The 21,905-nt window shown below is 46.8% G+C and overlaps 2 protein-coding genes across 2 annotated transcripts in view; one reads left to right on the top strand and one right to left on the bottom strand.

The window, feature by feature from the left end:
- TDRP (testis development related protein) overlaps nucleotides 1-21,905 on the bottom strand; it is a 141,228-nt gene that overhangs the window by 77,630 nt on the left and 41,693 nt on the right. The gene's annotated exons all lie outside the window — the stretch shown is intronic.
- LOC126960730 (uncharacterized) lies at nucleotides 1,350-12,864 on the top strand. The gene is made up of 4 exons (XM_050800339.1): nucleotides 1,350-1,355; nucleotides 6,843-7,306; nucleotides 10,005-10,058; nucleotides 11,825-12,864. Exons 1-4 carry the CDS (start codon nucleotides 1,350-1,352, stop codon nucleotides 11,946-11,948), a joined length of 648 nt encoding a protein of 215 aa, XP_050656296.1. The 3' UTR covers nucleotides 11,949-12,864.

Raw genomic sequence — 21,905 nt, 5'->3', positions numbered from 1 at the left:
AATAAAAGAAAAGCCAGCCAGGCACAGTGGCTCACTCCTGTAATCCCAGCACTTTGGGAGGCCAAGGTGGGTGGATCACCTGAGGTCAGGAGTTCAAGACCAACCTAACCAAGATGGTGAAACCCTGTCTGTACTAAAAATATAAAAATTAGCTGGGCATGGTCGTGGGCACCTGTAATCCCAGCTACTCGGGAGGCTGAGGCAGGAGAATCAGTTGAACCTGGGAGGTAGAGGTTTCAGTAAGCCGAGACCGCACCATTGCACTCCAGCCTTGGCAACAAAGCAGGACTCCGTCTCAAAAACAAAAAAAAAAAAAGAAAAGCTATAACTAATGGTTGGAAACCCAGCTTCTGAATCCACAGGGCAGCTAGTCAAGATTTCTAAATTAAGCTCAAAGCATCATTCAATGGAGCTGTGAGGACCACAGTGGTGATCTGACAGTTTCCTGGTGTGCAGTTTAATGTTTTTGGTGAAGGCAGTGGGTGTTCCAGTGAACTTTTGGAGTGGCCTATTCAGCAGTGGGCACACAGGTTACTCATATGTGATCTACTGTGGGGGATTCCTTGAAGCTTCTTCAAGGAAACATCTTCAAGGAAGATTCTTCAATTCAGGAGCTCACCCAGACTTTGCTTGCAGTATCTATAGATTTGGGTGAATTCTTCTCTACCAGAGGTCCCAAAGATATCTTAAGTTTCCTGAATCTGCCAGGAAGTGACTTTCCTTAATTACCTGCAAGGCTGGGAATCCTGTAATTGAGGTACCAGGATGGTTTTTCCAAGTGGACTCTGTAAGCATTGGCTCTTTGGAGTTAGCCTTACTTCCCTAAAGCTATCTGGTCACCTCAGATTCTATGCAGATTTTCACATGTGACATTCCAGTAAAAGCCTTGGTAATATATCCAATGTATCCTGTTACAAGTAAAACATAGTCTTATTGAACGCATGCAAATAACTGTGTTGCCATGAAAACAAAAATACTCGATTAGAGTTTTCCAATCCGGGAGCAATCAGGAGGGGAGAAACAATAAATGTTTCATTTCTGTTTACAAAAGTACAATAGCTTAAGAGAAAAGAGAAAGGGGTTTCTTATGTCCAGAAAAGAGAACAGTAAAGGATCATCAGTGTTCCAGACAATAACCATAATCATCTTTTATCCGTTCATTCAGTCCCATGTGGTTAAAACTTGCTCTGTGTGACCTTGAGATAGCAGTTTCATGAACTATCAGCTTCTCCAGAAGAGCTCTAAAAATTCTGATTCAGCCCAGCATGGTCTTGTAATGGTCAATTTTAGGTGTCAACTTGACTGGATTAAGGGATACCCAGATAGCTGGTAAAGTGTTATTTCTGGGTATGTCGGTGAGGTTTTTCTGGAAGGGACTGGCATTTGAATCAGTGGACTGAATAAGGGAGACCTCCTCTCACCAATGTGGATGTCATCATCCAAGCCATTGAGGGCCCAGAAAGAGCAAAAAGGCAGAGGGAAGGCAGATTCTCTCTGTCTCTTCTGGAGCTGGGACATCTTTCTTCTCCTGCCCTGGGACATCAAAGCTTTAGGTTCTCTGGCCTTTGGACTCAGACTGAGAGTTACACCATCAGCTTCTCTGGTTCTAGGACTTTCAGACTTGAGCTGAGCCATACCACTGGCTTCCCTCAGTCTCCAGCTTGCAGACAGCCTGTTGTGGGACTTCTCAGCTTCCATAATTATGTGAGCAATTTCCCTTAAAAAAAATCCCCTCTTATCTCTCTCTCCTCTTGGTTCTGTCTCTCTAGAGAATCCTGACTAATACAGGTCTCAAAGTTTTTCAAGCGATGCCATCACAAATCATTCTGGCCTACACCTGATTGCAAATGCTTTCAGGGAAGAATCTGAGTAACACAAAACCATCTGTGAATAACAAAAGATTTTAAATGGGTATGGTTAGATATCTGATGAGAAATCATTTGACAAAATACTTTTTTTAATAATAACAATTGAAATTGTGACTGATAATGTCGAACTGGATAAAGCATGGCCATTGCAGGCACTGACAGTTGTCCATATCTCTGCACAACTTCTGAAAGAGTTACATTAAGATGATTTACCTATATAAATGCAACCTAAAGAAGGTTACACACCCCTTCTTATTTAACAATGACTTTTCATGCAATTCAACATACCAAATAAACCAAATTAGGTTTTGACATTCTCCTACAGGTTGTCTTAGTCAGTGCTGTGCTGCTATAACAGAGTACCTGGGAGGTTTAGTTCTTACAGTTCTGGAGGTTGGGAAGTCCAAGGTTGAGGGCCTGCATCTGGCAGTGGTCTCTTGGCTGCATCATCCCATGGTGGAAGGTGGTGGGATGTTGGGAGGAAAACAGGTTGAACTCATCCTTTTACAAGAGTCCACTCCTGCAATAACTCACCCATTCCATTAACCCATTCATGCAGAGCACTCACGACCTAATCACCTACCAAAGGCCCCACCTCTCAACATTGTGGCATCAAGGATTAAATTTCCAACACATGAACATTGGGAGACACATTCAAACCACAGCAAAAGTGTCTTCATAGTGGCACATGTATGTTTATTGCAGCACCATTCACAATAACAAAGACTTGGAACCAACCCAAATGTCCATCAGTGACAGACTGGATTAAGAAAATGTGGCACATATACACCATGGAATACTAGGCAGCCATAAAAAAGGATGAGTTCGTGTCCTTTGTAGGGACATGGATAAAGCTGGAAACCATTGTTCTCAGCAAACTATCACAAGAACTGAAAACCAAACACCACATGTTCTTACTCATAGGTGGGAATTGAACAATGGGAACACTTGGACACAGGAAGGGGAACATCACACACCGGGGCCTGTTGTGGGGTGGGGGGAGCAGGGAGGGATAGCATTAGGAGATATATCTAATGTAAATGATGAGTTAATGGATGCAGCACACCAACATGGCACATGTATACATATGTAACAAACCTGCACATTGTGCACATGTAGCCTAGAACTTAAAGTATAATAAAAATTAAAAAAAAAAAAAAAACATAGCAAAAGTGAAAGAAGTCCTTTGGAATTATCTGGGACCTTCTGGGAAGTTTCAGGTCAGTTCAAAAACAAGATTTCATTTAGGATCTGGGAAGGCTAAACTGTCAAAAATATTTTTTAAAAACCTTAGCTATTTTAAAGGCAAGAAATCTCCATTTTCTTAAGTAATCCAAGACATAACAAAGGTTAACAGAAAGCTTGGCCAAAGCAGTGTTAAGAGGGAAATTTATAGCACTGAATGCCTGCATCGGAAAGCTAGAAAGATCTCAAATTGACACCCTAACATCACACCTAAAGAACTAGAGAAGCAAGAGCAAACCAATCCAAAAGCTAGCAGAAGACAAAAAGTAGCTAACATCAGAGTGTAACTGAAGGAGATAAAAACATGAAAACCCCTTCAAAAACTCAAGGAATCCAGAGGCTGGTTTTTTGAAAAAATTAATAAAATAGACCACTAGCTAGACTAATAAAAAAAAAAAAAAGAAGACTCAAATAGACACAATAAAAAATGATAAAGGGGATATCACCACTGACCCCACAGAAATACAAACTACCATCAGAGAATACTAGAGTTTACCTCTACAGAAATAAACTAGAAAATCTAGAAGAAATGGATAAATCCTGGACACATACACCCTCCCAAGCCTAAACTAGGAAGAAGTCAAATCTTTCAATAGACCAATAATGAGTTCTGAAATTGAGGCAGCAATAAATAGTCTATCAACCAAAAAAAGCCCAGGACCAGATGGATTCATAGTCAAATTCTACCAGAGGTACAAAGAGGAGCTGGTACCATTCCTTCTCAAACTATTCCAAACAATTGGAAAGGAGGGACTCCTCCCTAACACATTTTATGAGGCCAGCATCATCCTGACACCAAAACCTGACAGAGATACAACGAAAAAAGAAAACTTCAGGCCCATATCCCTGATAACATTGATGTGAAAATCCTCAAGAAAATATTGGCAAACCGAATCCAGCAGCACATCAAAAAGCTTATCCACCACAATCAAGTTAGCTTCATCCCTGGGATGCAAGACTGGTTCAACATATGCAAATCAATAAATGTAATCCATCGCATAAACAGGACCAATGACAAAAACCACATGATTATCTCAATAGATACAAAAAAAAAAAAAAGCCTTTGATAAAATTCAACATCCTTTCATGTTAAAAACTCTCAATGAACTACTAGTATCAATGGAACATATCTCAAAATAATAAAAGCTATTTATGACAAACCCACAGCCAATATCATACTGAATGGGCAAAAGCTGGAAGTATTCCCTTTGAAAACAGGCACAAGACAAGGATGCCCTCTCTTACCATTCCTATTCAACATAGTATTTGAAGTTCTGGCCAGGGCAATCAGACAAGAGAAAGAAATAAAGGGTATTCAAATAGGAAGAGAGGAAGTCAGATTGTCTGTTTGCAGATGACATGAGCCTATATTTTAAAAACCTCATTGTCTCAGCCCAAAAGCTCCTTAAGGTGATAAGCAACTTCAGCAATGTCTCAGCATACAAAATCAATGTGCAAAAGTCACAAGCATTCCTTTACACCAACAGTAGACAGCCAAATCATGAATGAACTCACATTCACAATTGCTACAAAGAGAATAAAATACCTAGGAATACAGCTAACAAGGGATGTGAAGGACCTCTTCAATGAGAAGTACAAACCACTGCTCAAAGAAATAAGAGAGGACACAAAAAAAACGAAAAAACATTCCATCCTCATGGAGAGGAAGAATCAATATCATGAAAGCGACCATACTGCCCACAGTAATTTATAGATTCAGTGCTATTCCCATCAAACTAACATTGACATTCTTCACAGAATTAGAAAAAAAAAACTTTAAAATTCATATGGAACCAAAAAAGAGCCTGTAGATCCAAGTCAATCCTAAGCAAAAAGAACAAAGCCAGATGATGGTTTCCAGCTTCATCCATGTCCCTGCAAAGGACATTAACTCATTCTTTTTTATGGCTGCATAGTATTCCATGGTGTATATGTGCCACATTTTCTTTATCCAGTCTATCATTGATGGGCAACACAGGAACAGAAAACCAAACACCACATGTTCTCATTCATAAGTGGGAGGTGAGCAATGAGAACACATGGACACAGGGAGGGGAACATCATATACTGGGGCCTGTTGGGGTGTTGGGAGAAAGGGGAGGGAGAGCATTAGGACAAATACCTAATGCATGCAAAGCTTAAAACCTAGATGATGGGTTGATAGGTGCAGCAAACCATCATGGCACATGTATACTTATGTAACAAAAGTGCCATTCAGCACATATATCCCAGAACTCAAAGTAAAATAAGAAAATTAAAGAAAAAAAAAAAAAAGAACAATGCTGGAGGCATCATGTTACCTGACTTCAAGCTATACTACAAGGCTACAGTAACCAAAACAGCATGGTACTGGTACCAAAACAGACATATAAACCAATGGAACAGAACAGAGACCTCAGAAATAAGACCACTCATCTACAACCATCTGATCTTCAACAAATCTGACAAAAACAAGCAATGGAGAAAGGATTCCCTATTTAATAAATGGTGCTGGGAAAACTGGCTAACCGTATGCAGAAAACTAAAACTGGACCCCTTCCTTACATCTTATACAAAAATTAACTCAAGATGGATTAAAGATTTAAATGTAAAACCCAAAACCATAAAAACTCTGAAAGAAAATTTAGGCAATACCATTCAGACATAGGAATGGGCAAAAAAAATTATGATGAAATCACCAAAAGCAATTGCGACAAAAGCTAAAATTGACAAATGGCTCATTAAACTAAAGAGTTTCTGCACAGCAAAAGAAACTGTCATCAGAGCAATAAGGCAACCTACAGAACGGGAGAAAAAATTTGCAATCTACCCATCTGACAAAGGTCTAATATCCAGAATTTACAAGCAACTTAAACAAATTTACCAGAAAAAACAACCCCATCAAAAAGTGGGCAAAGGACATGGACACTTCTCAAAAGAAGACATTTATGCGACCAACAAACATATGAAAAAAAGTTCATCATCACTGATCATTAGAGGACTGCAAATCAAAATCACAATGAGATACCATCTCACGCCAGTCAGAATGGTGATTATTAAAAAGTCTAGAAACAATAGATGTGGGTGAGGCTGTGGAGAAGTCGGAACCGTTGGTGGGAATGTAAATTAGTTCAACCATTATGGAAGACAGTGTGGTGATTCCTTAAGGATCTAGAACCAGCAATACCATTGACCCAGCAATTCCATTACTGGGTATACCCCCAAAGGAATATAACTCCCTGGGCTGCAGATATTTAATGAATATCTATTATTTAATTTAACCTAGTATAACTTCAAGGTTTCAAGTTACTAACAAGAAACTCTTTTAGGCAGACATAACATTACACAAGACTAATCATCTCAAGTTATTTCCTTGTTAACTCCTTTAACCTTATTTGGCTAGTAAACCCAAGTATTACACTTAATGCTAAAAACTCAGAAGACACAGTGTTTTTATTATACTGACAATATTAAACTAATCTTATTTACCAAAGATTTGCTCAAGCCGTGCAAGCTCAAAAAGGCATTTGGAGTAGTTCCTATTCTGAGAGTTGGGAAATATTTAATTAGTATAAGTGCTCATTTATCTCTAAGTCAATTTCAATAGAACTCCTTGAAGGGATTCTTTGAGTCCCTCAAGAGTCCCTCTGAGGGCGGGGCCCTAAGTTCCAGAGACTGAGGGGTTGGGGTGGGAAGGGAAGGTCTGGCAGGTCGACGGAGGGTGGTCGGGCATGAAGGGTGCCTGCCAAGGGCTGCAGGGAGGGGAAGCAGGGAAAAAGAAGGAGTGGCCAGAACCTGGGGAGAGCTTCAGGTTCCAAAGAGGCTGGAGAAGCTCCACATGACCCTCAGCAAACTCCGGCCAGCAGGGAGGGGTGGGAGGTGGAGCACGCAGTCCACAGGGCTCAAGAAGGGGGTTCAGTCCACAGAAGCAGCCCTGGATCCAACAGAGAGAACAGGGGGCCTCAGAGAGAGAGCCGGGAGAAAGAAGCTTCCAGCCCAGGAGGCAGAAGAAGCCCCACTCAGTGTGCAGGGTTGGGAGAAGAGCTTCTAGCCCAGGAGGCACCATTCAAAGGAAAGCCAACCTTAGCCCCGCTCCTGGAGCATGCGCGGACCCTGAGGAATCGAAGCCTGTCCCGACCTCCAGAGGACACTTGCCTGGAGCCTGACTCTCCAGTGAATCCCTTGAATGAGAAGCAAACACAGAGGCTTCAAAGGTGAGCGCTCAGGGGCCTGGGTGAGAGGTCCGGGGTCCAGTGGTGAACTTGACCTCATCCAAGATGTGGTTCCACAGCTGTCAATGGCAGAACGATTCCCCAGCACCTGTCAGAGCGCGGTGAGGAAGACCCCATTCAGGACTTCGCCATAGGTGCGGGGACCACCGAAATGGGGTTTTGCAGTGGGGGAGAGAGACTGGGCTCAACCCCAAATTTGACAAGGAAAAGCAGGAATCTATAGCCAAGGAACAGGGCCGGAGTCAGGGTTAGGGTTAGGCATCAGAGCAGGCTTCTTGCTGAAGACGGGTGGGGCCATCAGACATCACGTGGGGGTGGGGTGGGGTGAGGAACCCCATCAGGTGTCGAGGGTCAGGGGTTCCTACTAAACCAACTTCAGATTCTTGCTTAAATCAGTCTCTTGAGGACGTGTCCATGTGTAAGGAAAATAAATCTTGGGACCCCAAACTCATTAAGCCAAAGGGAGAAGTCCAGCTGGGAACTGGGTCACACAAAACTGCCTCCCCTTTTTGGTTCCTAAATAGGATGGCTACAAGGTGAAAAGCTACACATTTCCCACATATCTGGCCCACAAGGAAATCCCTAGGGAACTCCAAGATATTTACCCTAAATATCTTGTTGTTTACAGTAAAAATACCCTAAAGCATTTTTGTTAGAGCTCACCATGGTAATGTCAATGGACAGCTTCTCATTACAGGTGCACTCACCCCTCTGCCCACCTGGCACAAATACACATCGGATTGCTCCCCTGCCCCATTTGTCTATATTATCTTACGTAAAAATGCAGATTCACTGAGCATACTTTCCCCCTATGCCCCCTCACATGAAAACTGTGTACTTCTCAATATCCTGCTCTTTCTTCTTTAAATGTGGAGCCCTCAAAATCATCTTCAGAAAAAGGCCTAGACCCGTCTCCCGGGCACACGTCAACCTTTGGCAAATAAACCTCCTAAAATGATTGAGACTTGCCTCATCATATTTCTTGATTGACATCCAAGGATAGGCATAGCTGAAAAAAAACTCAGGAATCCAACTGGAGTTTGGTCAAGGAGAGAAGCTTTGTGAAATGCTATCCTGTATTTAAATAATTATATTTATATGCCTTTAAAATGTGGAAACTGAAACTCATAAACATATGCATTGTAAAGTCTGTGACCTATAGTCACGACAAAGCAGTGGAGGTGAAGACCCTAGAAGGCAGCCAGCCTGACTGCAGATCCAGGCTCCAGCCGCCAGCTTCAGGGCTTGGGTAAATCACATGCTGTCTCCGTGCCTCAGTTTCCTCATCTGTGAAACAGGAGTAATAGGAGGCTTAGCCCATGGAGTGGCTGTGAAGATCTTAAAATAGTGTGTGGTTGTAGGAGGTGCTTACCAAGCCTTTGCTATGATTATTGATCTCTAGGGACTTGCAGTCACCCTGAGAGGCACAGCCATGCCTAGACTGGAAAACTGTTTTTGAACCACAGGGCCAGGAAGAGAGAGCTGGGGGCAGGCCCAGCAGGGTGGGCGGGCGCAGAGCTATGGGCAGGGGCCTCTCTCCTCCCAAGCCCAGAGCTATTTCTCCTTCCTTCACTGGGAGCTGGCCAGGCCAAAGCAGGCTGAGCTCGGGGCATCCACACACCACCCACAGTACACGCTATGCACACGCATGCCACACAGCCCACACACGGCACACCCCATATACACACATGCCACACACACGCTCCATACACAACACATAACACAGGCACACGTACTCTACACGCACCACACACCAGCAATACTGGCAGGACGCAAGCCCGTCTCCCTCCGTGTGTTCCAGTCAGTGCCGGGGCCTAGGCCTGACCTCCTGCAGGGACAGGAAGTGGAGGAGGAGGGGGTGGTGCTGACCCATGGCTAGGTCCCCGTCCACCATGGAGTTTGCCTTTTGTGAAGATGTCAATGCAGAACATTTTTAAAGCAGAGACACAGCAGGATGCGTGACTGCAGTCTCAGGCCAACCTTCCTGCTTTCTCGGTGGCAAATTCCGAACCCCAGAGGAGTAAGGCCAGACCCGGGGGCAGGAAGTTGGACCCGCCCTCGCTGCTCCACGGTTTGCCCAGAAAAGCTCTGGGTGAAACAATGTGAGGAAGCTCAGGTATCAGTCAACAATGGCCTGGTCATTCCCAGCCCTTTTCAGGTTTACTGCTCCCTGGCTGAGGCCACTGGCATCTGCCTATTTTTTTCAATGATTCTATTTTTAAAGGTTTCTCCCTAGACAATTTGCTTGTCCCGTTTAGCAGTAAAATATTTGCTATAATGGTGTTAAAATATTCTATATCTTTTAAAATATATTGTGTGTGTTTTTTTCCTGCTTTAATGAATAATGCACTTCGTAATAGGCTACTTGGTAGCTAATGAAAAGCACAAAGTAACTAGAAATTCGCCAATCTGATAACCTAATAATCAAGCCAATCAACTTGGCACTTCACCAAACGCAGGGAAAGCCCATGCTGCCTTTGGCCAACGCCTGGTGACTCAAAATTGTGATGAGACCCCAAGGCTCCCTTCCCTGCCCTCCCTCCAGCCACACAGCTCACAGGTGGCCCCCAGTCATCCCCTAGGATGGGGTCCAGCCTGGCTGGAAGTTTGGCTACTCTCCAATATCTCCTTTCAGGAGTAATCGCCTCCTCCACCTCCCCTCCCTCTCATCCTCCCACAGACCAGCGGTGACCGGCGGTGACCAGTCTGAGCCCAGCCCGCCCGCCGCAGTAGGGTGAGTGCTGCACCATTCCTTCTTCTTCTTGGGGGCCACACAGCAGCCTCCATCAGCCCCTTCCCGGAGGCCTGCCAGGCAGGCTCTCCCTGAACCTCTCCAGCCAGCCTCCTCCAAACCCTCTCGCAACCAGGCCTCAAATTTAGACTTCTGTGTCACTTTTTCTAGAGGAACCCTGCTGGGCCGGTTCAGCCAGAATCCTCACCCCGAAGGGCTGCGTGCCCTGTGTCCGAGGAGGGCTCAGAGACCCCCAGTGAGGCAGGGCGTGTGCAGGGAAGGGAGTGGGCGCACACCCCCAGTTCGAGGTCTGAGTCTGCCCTGGGAAAGTGGCCCCCATGCTCAGCATGGTTCTGGCTTGGGCTGGTTGGCATCACGCCCAGGATGTTCCTATGAGGCCCCTTTGGCTTGGGCTGGTTGGCAGGTTAATGCTGGTGACAACCGGATCCCCAAAGTAGCTGCAGTCCATGCGTGATTGGGAAATGCGGGAAGGACGGCGTCAAGATCCAAAATCACCTCCAAGCAGGTGTGAGCCATCCCAAGGTCTCAGGCCAGGCAGGGTCCTCACTAAGCTACCTATGCGAGCTGTTCTTCCTGGACCCTAGCCACAAAATCCCCAGGCAGGGACATCCAGACCCCAGAATATGATTTAGTCATTTATAAAAATAGTTTCCCCTAAAATTAAAGGAAAAAGACAACAAACTCTTAAAGTATAAAATTAAATATGTGTTCATTTAAAAAATTTAAACAATGCTGAGAAAATGCCGAAATAAAGCAACGAACATTGATTCCTGCCGCTCACAGTTTGGGAGGCAGAATAATGGCTTCCCCCAAAATGTCCCTGTCCTAAGCCCCAGAACCTGTGACTATGTAAAAGAGGAAAGGGGGATTGTGCTTGCAGATGCAGTTAACGTCACCAACACTGATCTTAAAATATGGAGATTGTCCTAGATTATCTGGGTAGGCCCAACATAGCCACCAGTATCTTTAGGAGTGGAGGCAGGAGCGGAAGAGAGGACCAGAGATCTCGAGAAGGACTCAGGCAGCCTTGCTGGCTGCAGAGATGGAGCGGCCTGAGCCCGGGAGCTTGGGACCCTCTGAAGCCAAGAAGAGGAAAAGGAGCCTCCCGAAGCAGCCAGGGCTGCCAACACCTTGGTTTCAGCCCAGCGAGCCTGTTTCAGATTTTGACTTCCAGACCATAATTTGTTTAATTAACTTATTTTATTTCTTTAACATTATTTTAGCAGCAATACACACCTAGATGACATTCATTGCATTTGGGGAAACTTCATTCAGAATTTCTGTTTCAATGTTTAAGAACCTTTCTGTTCACTCTTTTTCTGCCCTTTAAAAAATTATACTCTAGGCCAGGCACAGTGGCTCACGCCTGTAATCCCAGCACTTTGAGAGGCTGAGGCGGGTGGATCAGAAGGTCAGGAGCTCGAGACCAGCCTGGCCAACATGGTGAAACGCCGTCTCTACTGAAAATACAAAAATTAGCTGGGCAAGGTGGTGCGCCTCTGTAATCCCAGCTACTTGGGAGGCTGAGGTAGGAGAATTGCTTGACTCCAGGAGGCGGAGGTTGCCGTGAGCTGAGATCACGCCACGCACTCCAGCCTGGGCAATAGAGCGAGACTCTATCTCAAAAAAAAAAATTATACTCTAAATTCAAATTTTTCATCCAGCCTTTTTCCATTTAACATCATGTAATAAGAATTTTAATAAGACATTAAAAATTCTCAATAATACAAATCTGTGTATGTCTGTAGGAATGCTCCCAGCCAAGTTTCTCAGCACCATGACAGTGTCCAGATGGAGATAAGTGCTCCGTGGTTTATTACAGCTTTGGCCACACAGCCATCGTCCTCACAACTGTGTGTCCGGCTACACTGAGAGTCCCTGGAGTAGATGCCTCTCCCTTGTTCATGTTTGTGCTCAGAGCTAGGACCTTTCAGGAAGCAGGTACTCAAAACAGACAGGCTGACTGAACAAATTTAAATGGATCCATTCACAAAGCAACTCACCTCACCATGTCCCAAGGTCTTTTCGAAAGATCCTTGCCCATTAAAAATGAGATTCTCTTAGAAAATGCAGTATTTGACCTCGTCAAGGAGGTGGCGTTCTCACGGGTCTGATGCCCATGGAGTCCCTCCCAGAGGAGCATGGGTGACCGCCCTGCATGTGGCTGACGCGGGTGGTCAAAACAGACAGGCTATAATTTCACTGATTGATAAGAAGGACTTTAGGGCTGGGAGTGGTGGTGCATGCCTATAATCCCCACACTTTGGGAGGCTGAGACGGGGGATTGCTTGAAGTCAGGAGTTCAAGATCAGCCTGAGCAACAGGTGACTCCTCTCTCTACAAAAAATTAAAAAATAGCTGGGCCTGGTGGAGCACACCGACAGTCTCAGCTACTCAGGAGGCTGAGGCAGGAGGATCACTTGAGCTCAGGAGTTCAAGGCTGCAGTGAGCTACGACTGTGCCACTGCACTCTAGCCTGGGCTACAAAGTGAGGCCTCATATTAAAAACAACAACAACAAAATACTGTTTCTGACTAGGTGTGGTGGCTCATACTTGTAATCCCAGCACTTTGGGAGGCCAAGGCGGGCGGATCACCTGAGGTCAGGAGTTCTAGATCAGCTTGGCCAACATGGTGAAACCCCATCTCACTAAAAATATAAAAAATTAGCTAGGTGTGGTAGTGCACGCCTGTAATCCCAGCTACTCGGGAGGCTGAGGCAGGAGAATCACTCGAACCCAGGAGGCAGAGGTTGCACTGAGGCAAGATCATGTCACTGGGTGACAGAGGAAGACTGGGTGACAGAGGAAGACTCTGTCTCAAAAAAAAAAAAAATTACTGTTTCCATTCTGCGAATTGGATGAATATATTTTGTTAAGATGAGCAGGTTCAGAAACACAGAAAAATACGTCATATCCAAAACACAGTACACCGGAGAGGACGTAAAGCAAGTACACGGATGGAGCTGCGCCCCTGCCCGCTGTCACAGGTAATGTGGTTGCCTGCAGTGTTTTAAAGTGTGACTTGAATCATGAACTTTTGATGGGCTAGTGAGATTCGCTGAGGGTTGGTTGATTTGGGGGCTTTTTCCTCAAAACTGCACGTAGCAGCTTGGAGTGTATATGCTGGTTGGCCAATTCATCCCCAGATATTGTGGATCATAGACACCAAGAGAATATGTGACACTTTGAGAACAGAAAACACATCAACACCAAATGCCTCGCAACACCACAGGTGTCCAGGGCAGCAGCAGAAGCCAGGGTGCCCAGTCTCGGGGCAGGAGCCGCATGGACGTGGACAGGCCGAGGCATCCACAGCTGGCTGAGGCGAGGGAGCGGCGCCGTCCCTGCGTTTGCAGGAGACACACGGCCAGGCTGAGGAGCAGGAATAAGAGGCCCAGGTGGGCCTGACGGGGCAGGGGCGGCTCTCCAGGAGCTGGTGCACTGTGGGACTGGAGCGGGCACTGAACTTTCTCTGCTGACCTGAAGCTACGGGCAGGGACACATGTCCGGGCAGGGTCATGTGAGGACATTGGGGCTGCTTGTCACAGGGGCCACTGCTTGGCCTCTGGGACCTGTTCCTGGCGTGCGTGGCCGGCCCTCCTGCCCGGCGGGGGCTGCTTCCCCGGCTGGCTACTCTGCATCAGGGGCCTGAATTCTATTTTTACAATTGACTGGTCCCTTGTCTGTCTGTGTGTTCGGTCTCCCATCTAGGAGCAGGGGGTGTGCCCTGTCTCAGGCCTGGCTGCAGAGGAGTCACAGGCCCTGGAGCCCGGTCTGGGAAGAGGGTGCACTTCAGTCTCTTCTTTCCTCGTGGCGTAACCCAGCTCTGCCCAGAGCCCCTGCCCTGGGCTGACAGAGGCTCATCCCGGCCAGGAGCCAGTCAGGCCCCTCTTGCCACACCCACGCCTACGGCAGAACGGCTGCCTCACCCATTATCTCCACACTCTTGGGATTTGGGGCACGAAGAACCATGCGCAGCCCGTCAGGAGCCTGCGTTATTTTAAGGTGAACTCTTGGGAAACAGCTGGGGAACTGCCGCTTCTTACTCTTTAAAAACCTACTGGTAACTGCTGCTGACTGAAGTGTGTATTCAGGGCACCTCAGATCTCTGCTCCTGGGTTGCAGACTCAAGCATGGCTCAAATAAACCCTCTACTTAGCTTAATTTTGCATCAGCTTCTTCCATTCAGGCTGACACAGGCAGCACCACCTCCAGGTCTCTTGCAAAGAGCAACTGCAAACACCCCTGTTCTCTGGGATGAGAGGCATGGAGCTCCCTGCCTGACGCTGCCTCCACCCTCACCGCAGTCTGAAGAAGGCTGGACCAATGGCTGGTAGACAGGAATTTTGCACCAACAATGGATCTTGGGGGCAACGTGAAAAGCAGATTTCTGACATCTGAAAGGGAAGATTTTCCAGTTGTAAACCAAAGGTAACATCCTAAGCTCTCAATTGACTGAGAGAAACCTGAAAAACTGAATTCCAGGAGGGAGGGAGGACACTCCCATTATACGCCGTCCCAGTGGAGGGCAGCCACGGCTGACCAGCACTAACTCCAAAATGAGTAAGAACAGACCCTCTGTGGGGACCAAACTCCAACCTGACTCTGGAGCAGAACCACATGACATAGCCGGTCCTGAAGGAAATCAAAGTATTTCACTCCAAAATGTTTCCTTGACATATTTTGATATGGCCCTGCAGAGCCTTTTGTGGGGGAAATTTGCATCTGTAGCGAGTCTCCATTCATACTGCCAGGCCTTTCCCAGATCCAGGAGAGTTGAATCGAGCCTGACACCTTTGAGGTTGGAAAGGAGACATTTTCCATCCTTCTCTCGGAAGGCTACTATCTGGAAGCTTCATCTACACAAGAACCTCGGCTTTCACAATCCCCCTTATCTTTTTATTTTTTTTTTTTTTTGAGACAGAGTCTCACTCTGTCGCCCAGGCTGGAGTGCAGTGGCACAATCTCGGCTCACTGCAACCTCCGCCTCCTGGGTTCCCACCATTCTCCTGCCTCAGCCTCCCGAGTAACTGGGACTACAGGCGCTGCCACCACGCCCGGCTAGTTTTTTGTATTTTTAGTAGAGATGGGGTTTCACCATGTTAGCCACGATGGTCTCGACCTCCTGACCTCGTCATCCGCCCGCCTCAGCCTCCCAAAGTGCTGAGATTACAGGCATGAGCCACCGCGCCCGGCCCCCTTATCTTAATACAAGCATCTCTTTCTGCTGACTTCCTCTTTAGACAAAGCTTTATTATTTCTACCAACCGCCAATCAGGAAATCTTTGAATCCACCTCTGACCTGGATGCCCCCCTTCAAGATGTCCCACCTCTTTAGGCTAAACCAAGGTACACCTTCCATGTATTGATTTACGATTTTACCCACAATTCTTGCCTCTCTAAAATGTATGAAACCAAACTGTAATCCGGCTGCCTTGGGCACATGTTCTCAGGACCTCTGGAGACGGTTCCCTGGGCCGTGATCACACTACTGGCTGAGAATAAACCTTTTTAAATACTTCACACGGTTTGGTTTTTCAGCTAACACCGGGAAACACCGGTATGGCCCTAACTGCCAGGACACCCTGCCGCTGGCCTGTGAGGGGAGCGGGTGGGGATTTAGGCCAGTGGAAGCCTGGCTTGGCATACTTTTGTTACATGAAAAGGGTCCCCATTCAGACTGCAAGAGAGGGTTCCTGGATCTCGCACAAGAAAGAATTCAGGACGAGTCCACGGTGCAAAGTAAAAGCAAGTTTATTAAGAGAGTACAGTGGTGAAAGAACAGCTATTCTGTAGACAGAGCAGGATGTTCCCAACAGTGAGAGGAGGAACGCGTCCACCCTAGGTACAATGCTTGTTTATGTATAGGATAAAAAAGGTCATGGGGAGATGTGCTCTGCTACAAGGGTTTGTGATAAAGTATTAATTTTCTTAATTACTATATTTTGCAAGAATTCTTATGATTATCTTTAAAGCAAAATTAGGAACGCCTTTGTTCCCAAGATATCAGGATATTAGGACACTCTCAAGCCTGGGTCTGTTTAGTAAACATTAATCTGTTCCCTTCGTGGTAAACATCTAGAGGCCAGGAATGCCTTTCTTTCCGGGAATGCAGCTCAGCGGGTCCCAGCCTCATTTCCCAGCCCTCACGCAAAATGGAGTCACTCCAGTTCAAAAGTCTCTGATGCTTTGATGTTAAGTAGCTAAACAGGCCGTGTTCTAACAGAATTGCAGTGCTTGAGGAAAAGTGCAAGACCAAGTGTGTTTGCAGCTTACAGTCATTCTTCTAAACGTTTCCTGTGTGAATATAAAAATCCACTCATAAGTTTATAAAACAACCAAGATCCGGTTACAGATCAAACGGCTCTCCTTCCTGTAAGGGAAAAACATTCCAAGAGTTCTTCCTTCAGGAAGGAAGGTGGGGCTGGGGGCACAGGTGAGAAAGGTGCGGGCATTCCTAAGTCCACGGCTCACCTTCACGCTTAGTGCTGTTTCTGTCCACGCTTTGTCCTTGTCCTAAAAAGTCTTATTCAGTTGTAAACTAAACCCTTTCTGAATGAAAACAGAAAAAGCCCAGTCATGTTTTCACACAATCAGCAATTTAAATTTAAAATTAAAATAAAATCTCCACAAAAACATGCCCACAGATTTTACACTCATGCTGAGGAGACAGGAAATGTTCTCAGAGGTCAGCTCACTATGATGTGGGGGGTGTCATGTGGAGTCAGTAGATTACAGAGGCACCGAAGACGCATTAAATGTGGAAATGCCCAAAAGGAAAGAGAGCATCCAAGAGGGGAAACAGGCCTGTCCCGGAGGGCCCCGGAAAGGCAGGCATCCTGGGAGCCAGGGACAGGCCAGGCCGAGGCCTTGATGGGGTCCATGCACTCGGTCCCTGGTTGATGCACATCAAGGAGGCCCAAGTGCTTGGCACGTCTCTCAGAGGCACCTTCTAGAGAAAAGGTGTTTGCAAAGTACACTGAGGCCTTGAGACATAAAATGAAAGGAAGATCACAGAATGCAATTAAGAGGACCCGGCACCTGTGGTCTCTCAGCAACCCTGGAGGTTCACGGAGATGCAATCGAGCCAGTCACTAAAACCATGCGCAAAGGCAGAATGCAAAAAAAAAAAAAAAGAAAGAAAAAGAAAAAGCAAACAAACAAACAAACAAAAAACCCCCCAAAATAAAAGCACAATCATTTGCTTTCATCTGCCTGCCATGCCTGCTGTCTTGCGTGGCCACAGAACAGAGGAGCCTGCGGCAGCCCCAGTGCAGCCCCTGCCTTCCTAGAAGCTTCCCTCGGCCACGGCAGCTGCTCGGAGCCTCCTCTCCCTGAGATCACAGCAGAGGCAGAATTGTGGGTGCCTCCATCCTGTGCGTGCCACAAGCCTCTCCAAGACTGGGCCTACATATCGGGGATGATGCCCTCCTAAAGCCGGGGCTCCCCGAGGTTTCAGCCCCAGATGCTGGGGGCCCTGGGAGCTCTGGTTCCACAGGGACACACTCACACTTACCACGTTTGCATCGAGAGCTCTGGTTCAGAAAATAGAATCATTATGCACAGAGGCTGAGTGGGTTTTTGGCATCCAATTTTTTAATTGGCTTATTAAAATGTATGGTGCTTTAAAAGGAATTACTGGCCCTCTCTTACTGCCCTGTCACATCATGTTCCCAGAACAGTGACTGCTGGGTGTGTGGCTGGAGCAGCTGCAGCCCTGGCCCTGTTACAGATCGTCCAGCCCCCATCCAGGCCCACTGGGTCAGACACTCGAGGAGGGCCTGGAGTCTGAGTTTTCCTAACCCCCAGCCTACCCCCCAGGTGGTTCTGACACTGGGTCAAATGTGTAAACTGAAAAAGGACCCGAGACAGGTCTCAATCAACTTAGTTTGTTTTGCCGACATTAAGGACTCACCCGTGACACAGCCTCAGGAAGTCCTGGGAACGTGTGCCCAGGCGGTCGGGGCACAGCTTGGTTTATACATTTTAGGGACACAGGAGTTACAGGCAAAGACCTGAACCGATACCTGTAAGGTATACATGGCTTCAGTCTGGAAACGGGGGACAACTCAAAGTGGGGGTTTCTGGGTCACAGGTAGATTGAAATATTTTCTGATTGGCAACTGGTTGAGTTACTATCTAAAAACCTGAAATCAATAGGAAGGCAGGCCTGGGTTACAATAAGCGGTTGTGGAGATCAAAGTTTTATCCTGAAGATGAAGCCTTGGGGTAGCAGGCTTTGGAGAGAACGGGTAGTAAATGTTTCTTGTCTGTCTTAGGTCTAGTGCTGATGTTTGTGAGGTGCACCTGACCCCCACTTCCCATCATGGCCTGAACTCATTTTTCAGGATAATTTGGAATGCCTTTGCGGAGAGTCTGCTAGCTGCATGGGGGGCTTACAATTTTATATTTGGTTTCCGCAAGTGACAAGCATCGTTGTGCTACATCATTCACCTTTCACAGAGGGGTCACCTGGCTGCCCAGAGGTCAAACAGCCGTGTGGGGACCAGACCTGCGAACGCCCAGACCTGTGATCTTCTGACGGTGTTCACAGTGTGGCCCTCTGAGAAGAGCAGGCAGGTGACTCCAAACCACCAATCCATGAGAACAAACGTGCCTCACGATGTGATAAGTAATTGATACTATTTATTATGATAGCTGCTTTTCTGAAGAAGAGGCTGTCGGGAATACCTGTAACTTCCTAATGTTTTATCCGTGTACTTGGGATTTGTCCAAGAAGGACTTTCTAGTTCACACAATTAAAACAGTCCACAGAACAAAACCAAATAGAGTGAATGAACATCTGGGTTGATCCTGTTGAGCAGCCTGCCACGGTACACTGTTATCTCATTCTAAATGAGATACCAGTTTTCCTTATGGATGCCTAAGAAGGAAACGGAATTTCTCTTATGTCCAGTTTCTGAAATTAGGAGTAAGGTACCTTAATTTATGCCTAGAATGATTAAAACCAAGGATGCTTAGCCAATTACTGAGTGAATATGCCTATTTATGGGGGAGGAATTGAAAGATATAATTCTCAAGAAAACGTGGAAAATCTCCACATCCATGAATGACAAAATAAAGCATAGCTGACCCAGTGGAGACCCAGCCACTGAGGATACTTTCTGAGCGTTCACTGATGTCTGTAAACTGAACTCTGCAATTGGAAACCTCTCACATTGCCCTCAAACTGGCAAAATTAGAAATCAAAAATAATTATAAAACAGTTCATGAGCATTTAGATTTTTGTATTCCCCTCAATAATCAATGAGGAGGCAAGAAGTAGAATGCGGACAGGCAGAGCTGGGTGAGAATCCTGGGGGTGGTGCAGAGGCAGGGCCAGAACACGGTCGCCCGCCACACTGGCTGGGTCAGCACCCTCCCGGCCTTACGGCTGGGCCACACTGGCTTTCGCACAGTGCAGGCAGCAGCCGGTATGAACCCTGTGGTGCTCTCTCCTCATCCTTCTGTCCTTCCTCCCTCCGTGAACTGGGCTGTGTTGGTCTGGGGAGGAATGTAGTGTTAACAAAGTGCAATTATTACTAAAATCTCTGATCCCTAGATTTCTCCAACAAATAACTCTGAAAGAGGGAGAGAGCAGAAGGAACCATTCACTTTGTGAGAAAGGAGAAGAGGGATTTGTTTTGTGTACAGATGGAAATCTCTGCATGAGAAAACAAGCTTCAGCGTAGACCCAGAGGCCAGGAGCCCTCTCAGACCCGAGGATTCCTTATCGGGGCAGGAATGGAGTCATTTTACAGCCCCTTCCCTCCGTTCCTATTTCCTGGAAGGAAATCTGGTCTCAGGCTTTGAAGCCTGTTCAGATGTTGGTGAAAAATAGCTGAACTCCGGCTGCTTGTTTAAAGACAAGAACGGCAGAGGGGAAGGAGTTTAGATAATGCCCAGTAATCTGTTCTCTGAAAGAAAAAGATACTTTCATAGAACAAGAAGAGAACAAAATGAATGCACCAAAGGTTAATAGCTAGCTGCCCATCTGCCGCCCCCGCAGGAAGTTTTACTTTCCAAAAGGAACTTCTGTGTCATATCCAGAAGTCTCTTTTATCTCAATAGGTAAATTTTGTCTCCAAAAGGTTGAATATTGTCTTGCTTCCTTTCCTAGTGTAAAACAAATCTTTTTCTTAACACAACTGCATTAAAAAGTATCTTTAGTACTTTGTAATGATCTCATCATTCTCCAATCACACTCAGTGTAATATTGTGACTAAAAAAATTTCCCCCTTTTCCTCTTAGTCCAGGGATCCTGTCAGAGAAAAATAATTCCTGCCTGTTTTGAAATCCGTGGGCACCAATTTGGAACCTGGGTAATCACTGACCTGCCACTGGGCTTGCTGGTGACCCAGCCAAGTGAGAGCCAGGGCGCACGGCAGGAGACGGCCCTGCAGCCGGGCACTGACTTCTTTCAGGCTGACCTTAATGTGACTTAATTTAAGGGTCAGAATTACATACAGAAGGAGTCACTAGTATCAGTGCAGAAACGAGAGAGAAAGAGGTGGGAACTACTTTTTCTTATTGGAAATAGTTTAAAATTACACCTAAGTGCTGCCAACTAGCCTGGCCCCTTCGTGCCTGTGACGCCCTCTCAGCCGCTGGCTCCCTTCTCCCAAGACGCTGACATGGCTTCCTTGACGCTGACGTCAACCCAGGAAACACTGACGACTTGTTAACGGTTTTGGTGGAACAGGGTCCTCTTGCCGCTGGCACTTCTGTAGCAGGAGGGAGAATTGTATGTTCTGGTGTTGGCCTAATTGTTACTAAAAGTGCAGCTGCAGATAAGGAAACCTCAGAGGCCTGCTTTGCAGCTGAGATGACAGCATGATATTATTTCGAAAGAAACCATACCCGAATGAGGCTCCACGAATACAGACTCAGCAGTGGGCAGCGGCACGGCCCGAGCTGCAAGGAGCACAAGGAGACCACAACTCCATCATTGAAAGGCCAGTGTTTTAGGGTTCTGCACGCGTTTATTAGTTTTGAATCAGTCACTCATCCATTAACAACAGTTTATGAGGAGCCTGACTTGCCCCAAGGCATGCTAAGCCCCACTGGGTTGGTTTCCTATTCCCGGAGCCACTCCCAGCCTGACGAGCACCGACACAGGCCCTGCATTGGAGCTGGCCATGGCGAGGGGGCGGCCACTGCTCCAGGAGCGAGTCCAGGAGGCCAAACAGTGACCCCTTAGCAGTCGCTGCCCCATGCAGCCAGGACTTGACTCATAACCAATACCTTCCCTGATTTTTTGTTTTTTTTGAGACAGAGTTTCACTCTGTTGCCCAGGCCGGAGTGCAGTGGTGCAATCTCGGTTCACTGCAAGCTCCACCTCCCAGGTCCAAGCGATTCTCCTGCCTCAGCCTCCCGAGTAGCTGGGAATACAGGCACGCGCCACCATGCCCAGCTAATTTTTGGATTTTTGGTAGAGACGGGTTTTCACCATGTTGGCCAGGCTGGTCTCAAACTCCTGACATCAAGCAATCTGCCCACCTCAGCCTCCCAAAGTGCTGAGGTTACAGGAGTCAGCCACTGCGCCCAGCCACCTTCCCTGATTTTTCTCCTACTTGTAATTTAAGATCAATCAGAGAAAGCCCAGTGTCCCCCCCGCAATGCTGCAGGACCATCCCCCCCACAATGCTGCAGGACCATCCCCCCACAATGCTGCAGGACCGTCTCCACTTCCGCTCCCTGGCCTGCCTGTGAGTCTCCACCAGACACAGTGATGGATGATGGATGATGGATGATAAATGGATGAGCTGGGAAGCAGAAGGAGGGCGGGAGGCAGAGCTGGAACAGAGGTAGGGATGGGCAGGCGGACG

The sequence above is a fragment of the Macaca thibetana genome, chromosome 8 (assembly GCF_024542745.1).
Source record: "Macaca thibetana thibetana isolate TM-01 chromosome 8, ASM2454274v1, whole genome shotgun sequence".
In the NCBI taxonomy this organism is placed as follows: domain Eukaryota; kingdom Metazoa; phylum Chordata; class Mammalia; order Primates; family Cercopithecidae; genus Macaca; species Macaca thibetana.
This window is presented reverse-complemented; position numbering and strand designations above follow the sequence as displayed.

Bases quoted from the DNA above. Each gene is read 5' to 3' on its own strand.
- LOC126960730 (XM_050800339.1), top strand. The intron at 7,307-10,004 runs GTGAGCGCTCAG...ATCCTCCCACAG, and splicing joins CAAACACAGAGGCTTCAAAG to ACCAGCGGTGACCGGCGGTG. The intron at 10,059-11,824 runs GTGAGTGCTGCA...GTATGTCTGTAG, and splicing joins AGCCCGCCCGCCGCAGTAGG to GAATGCTCCCAGCCAAGTTT.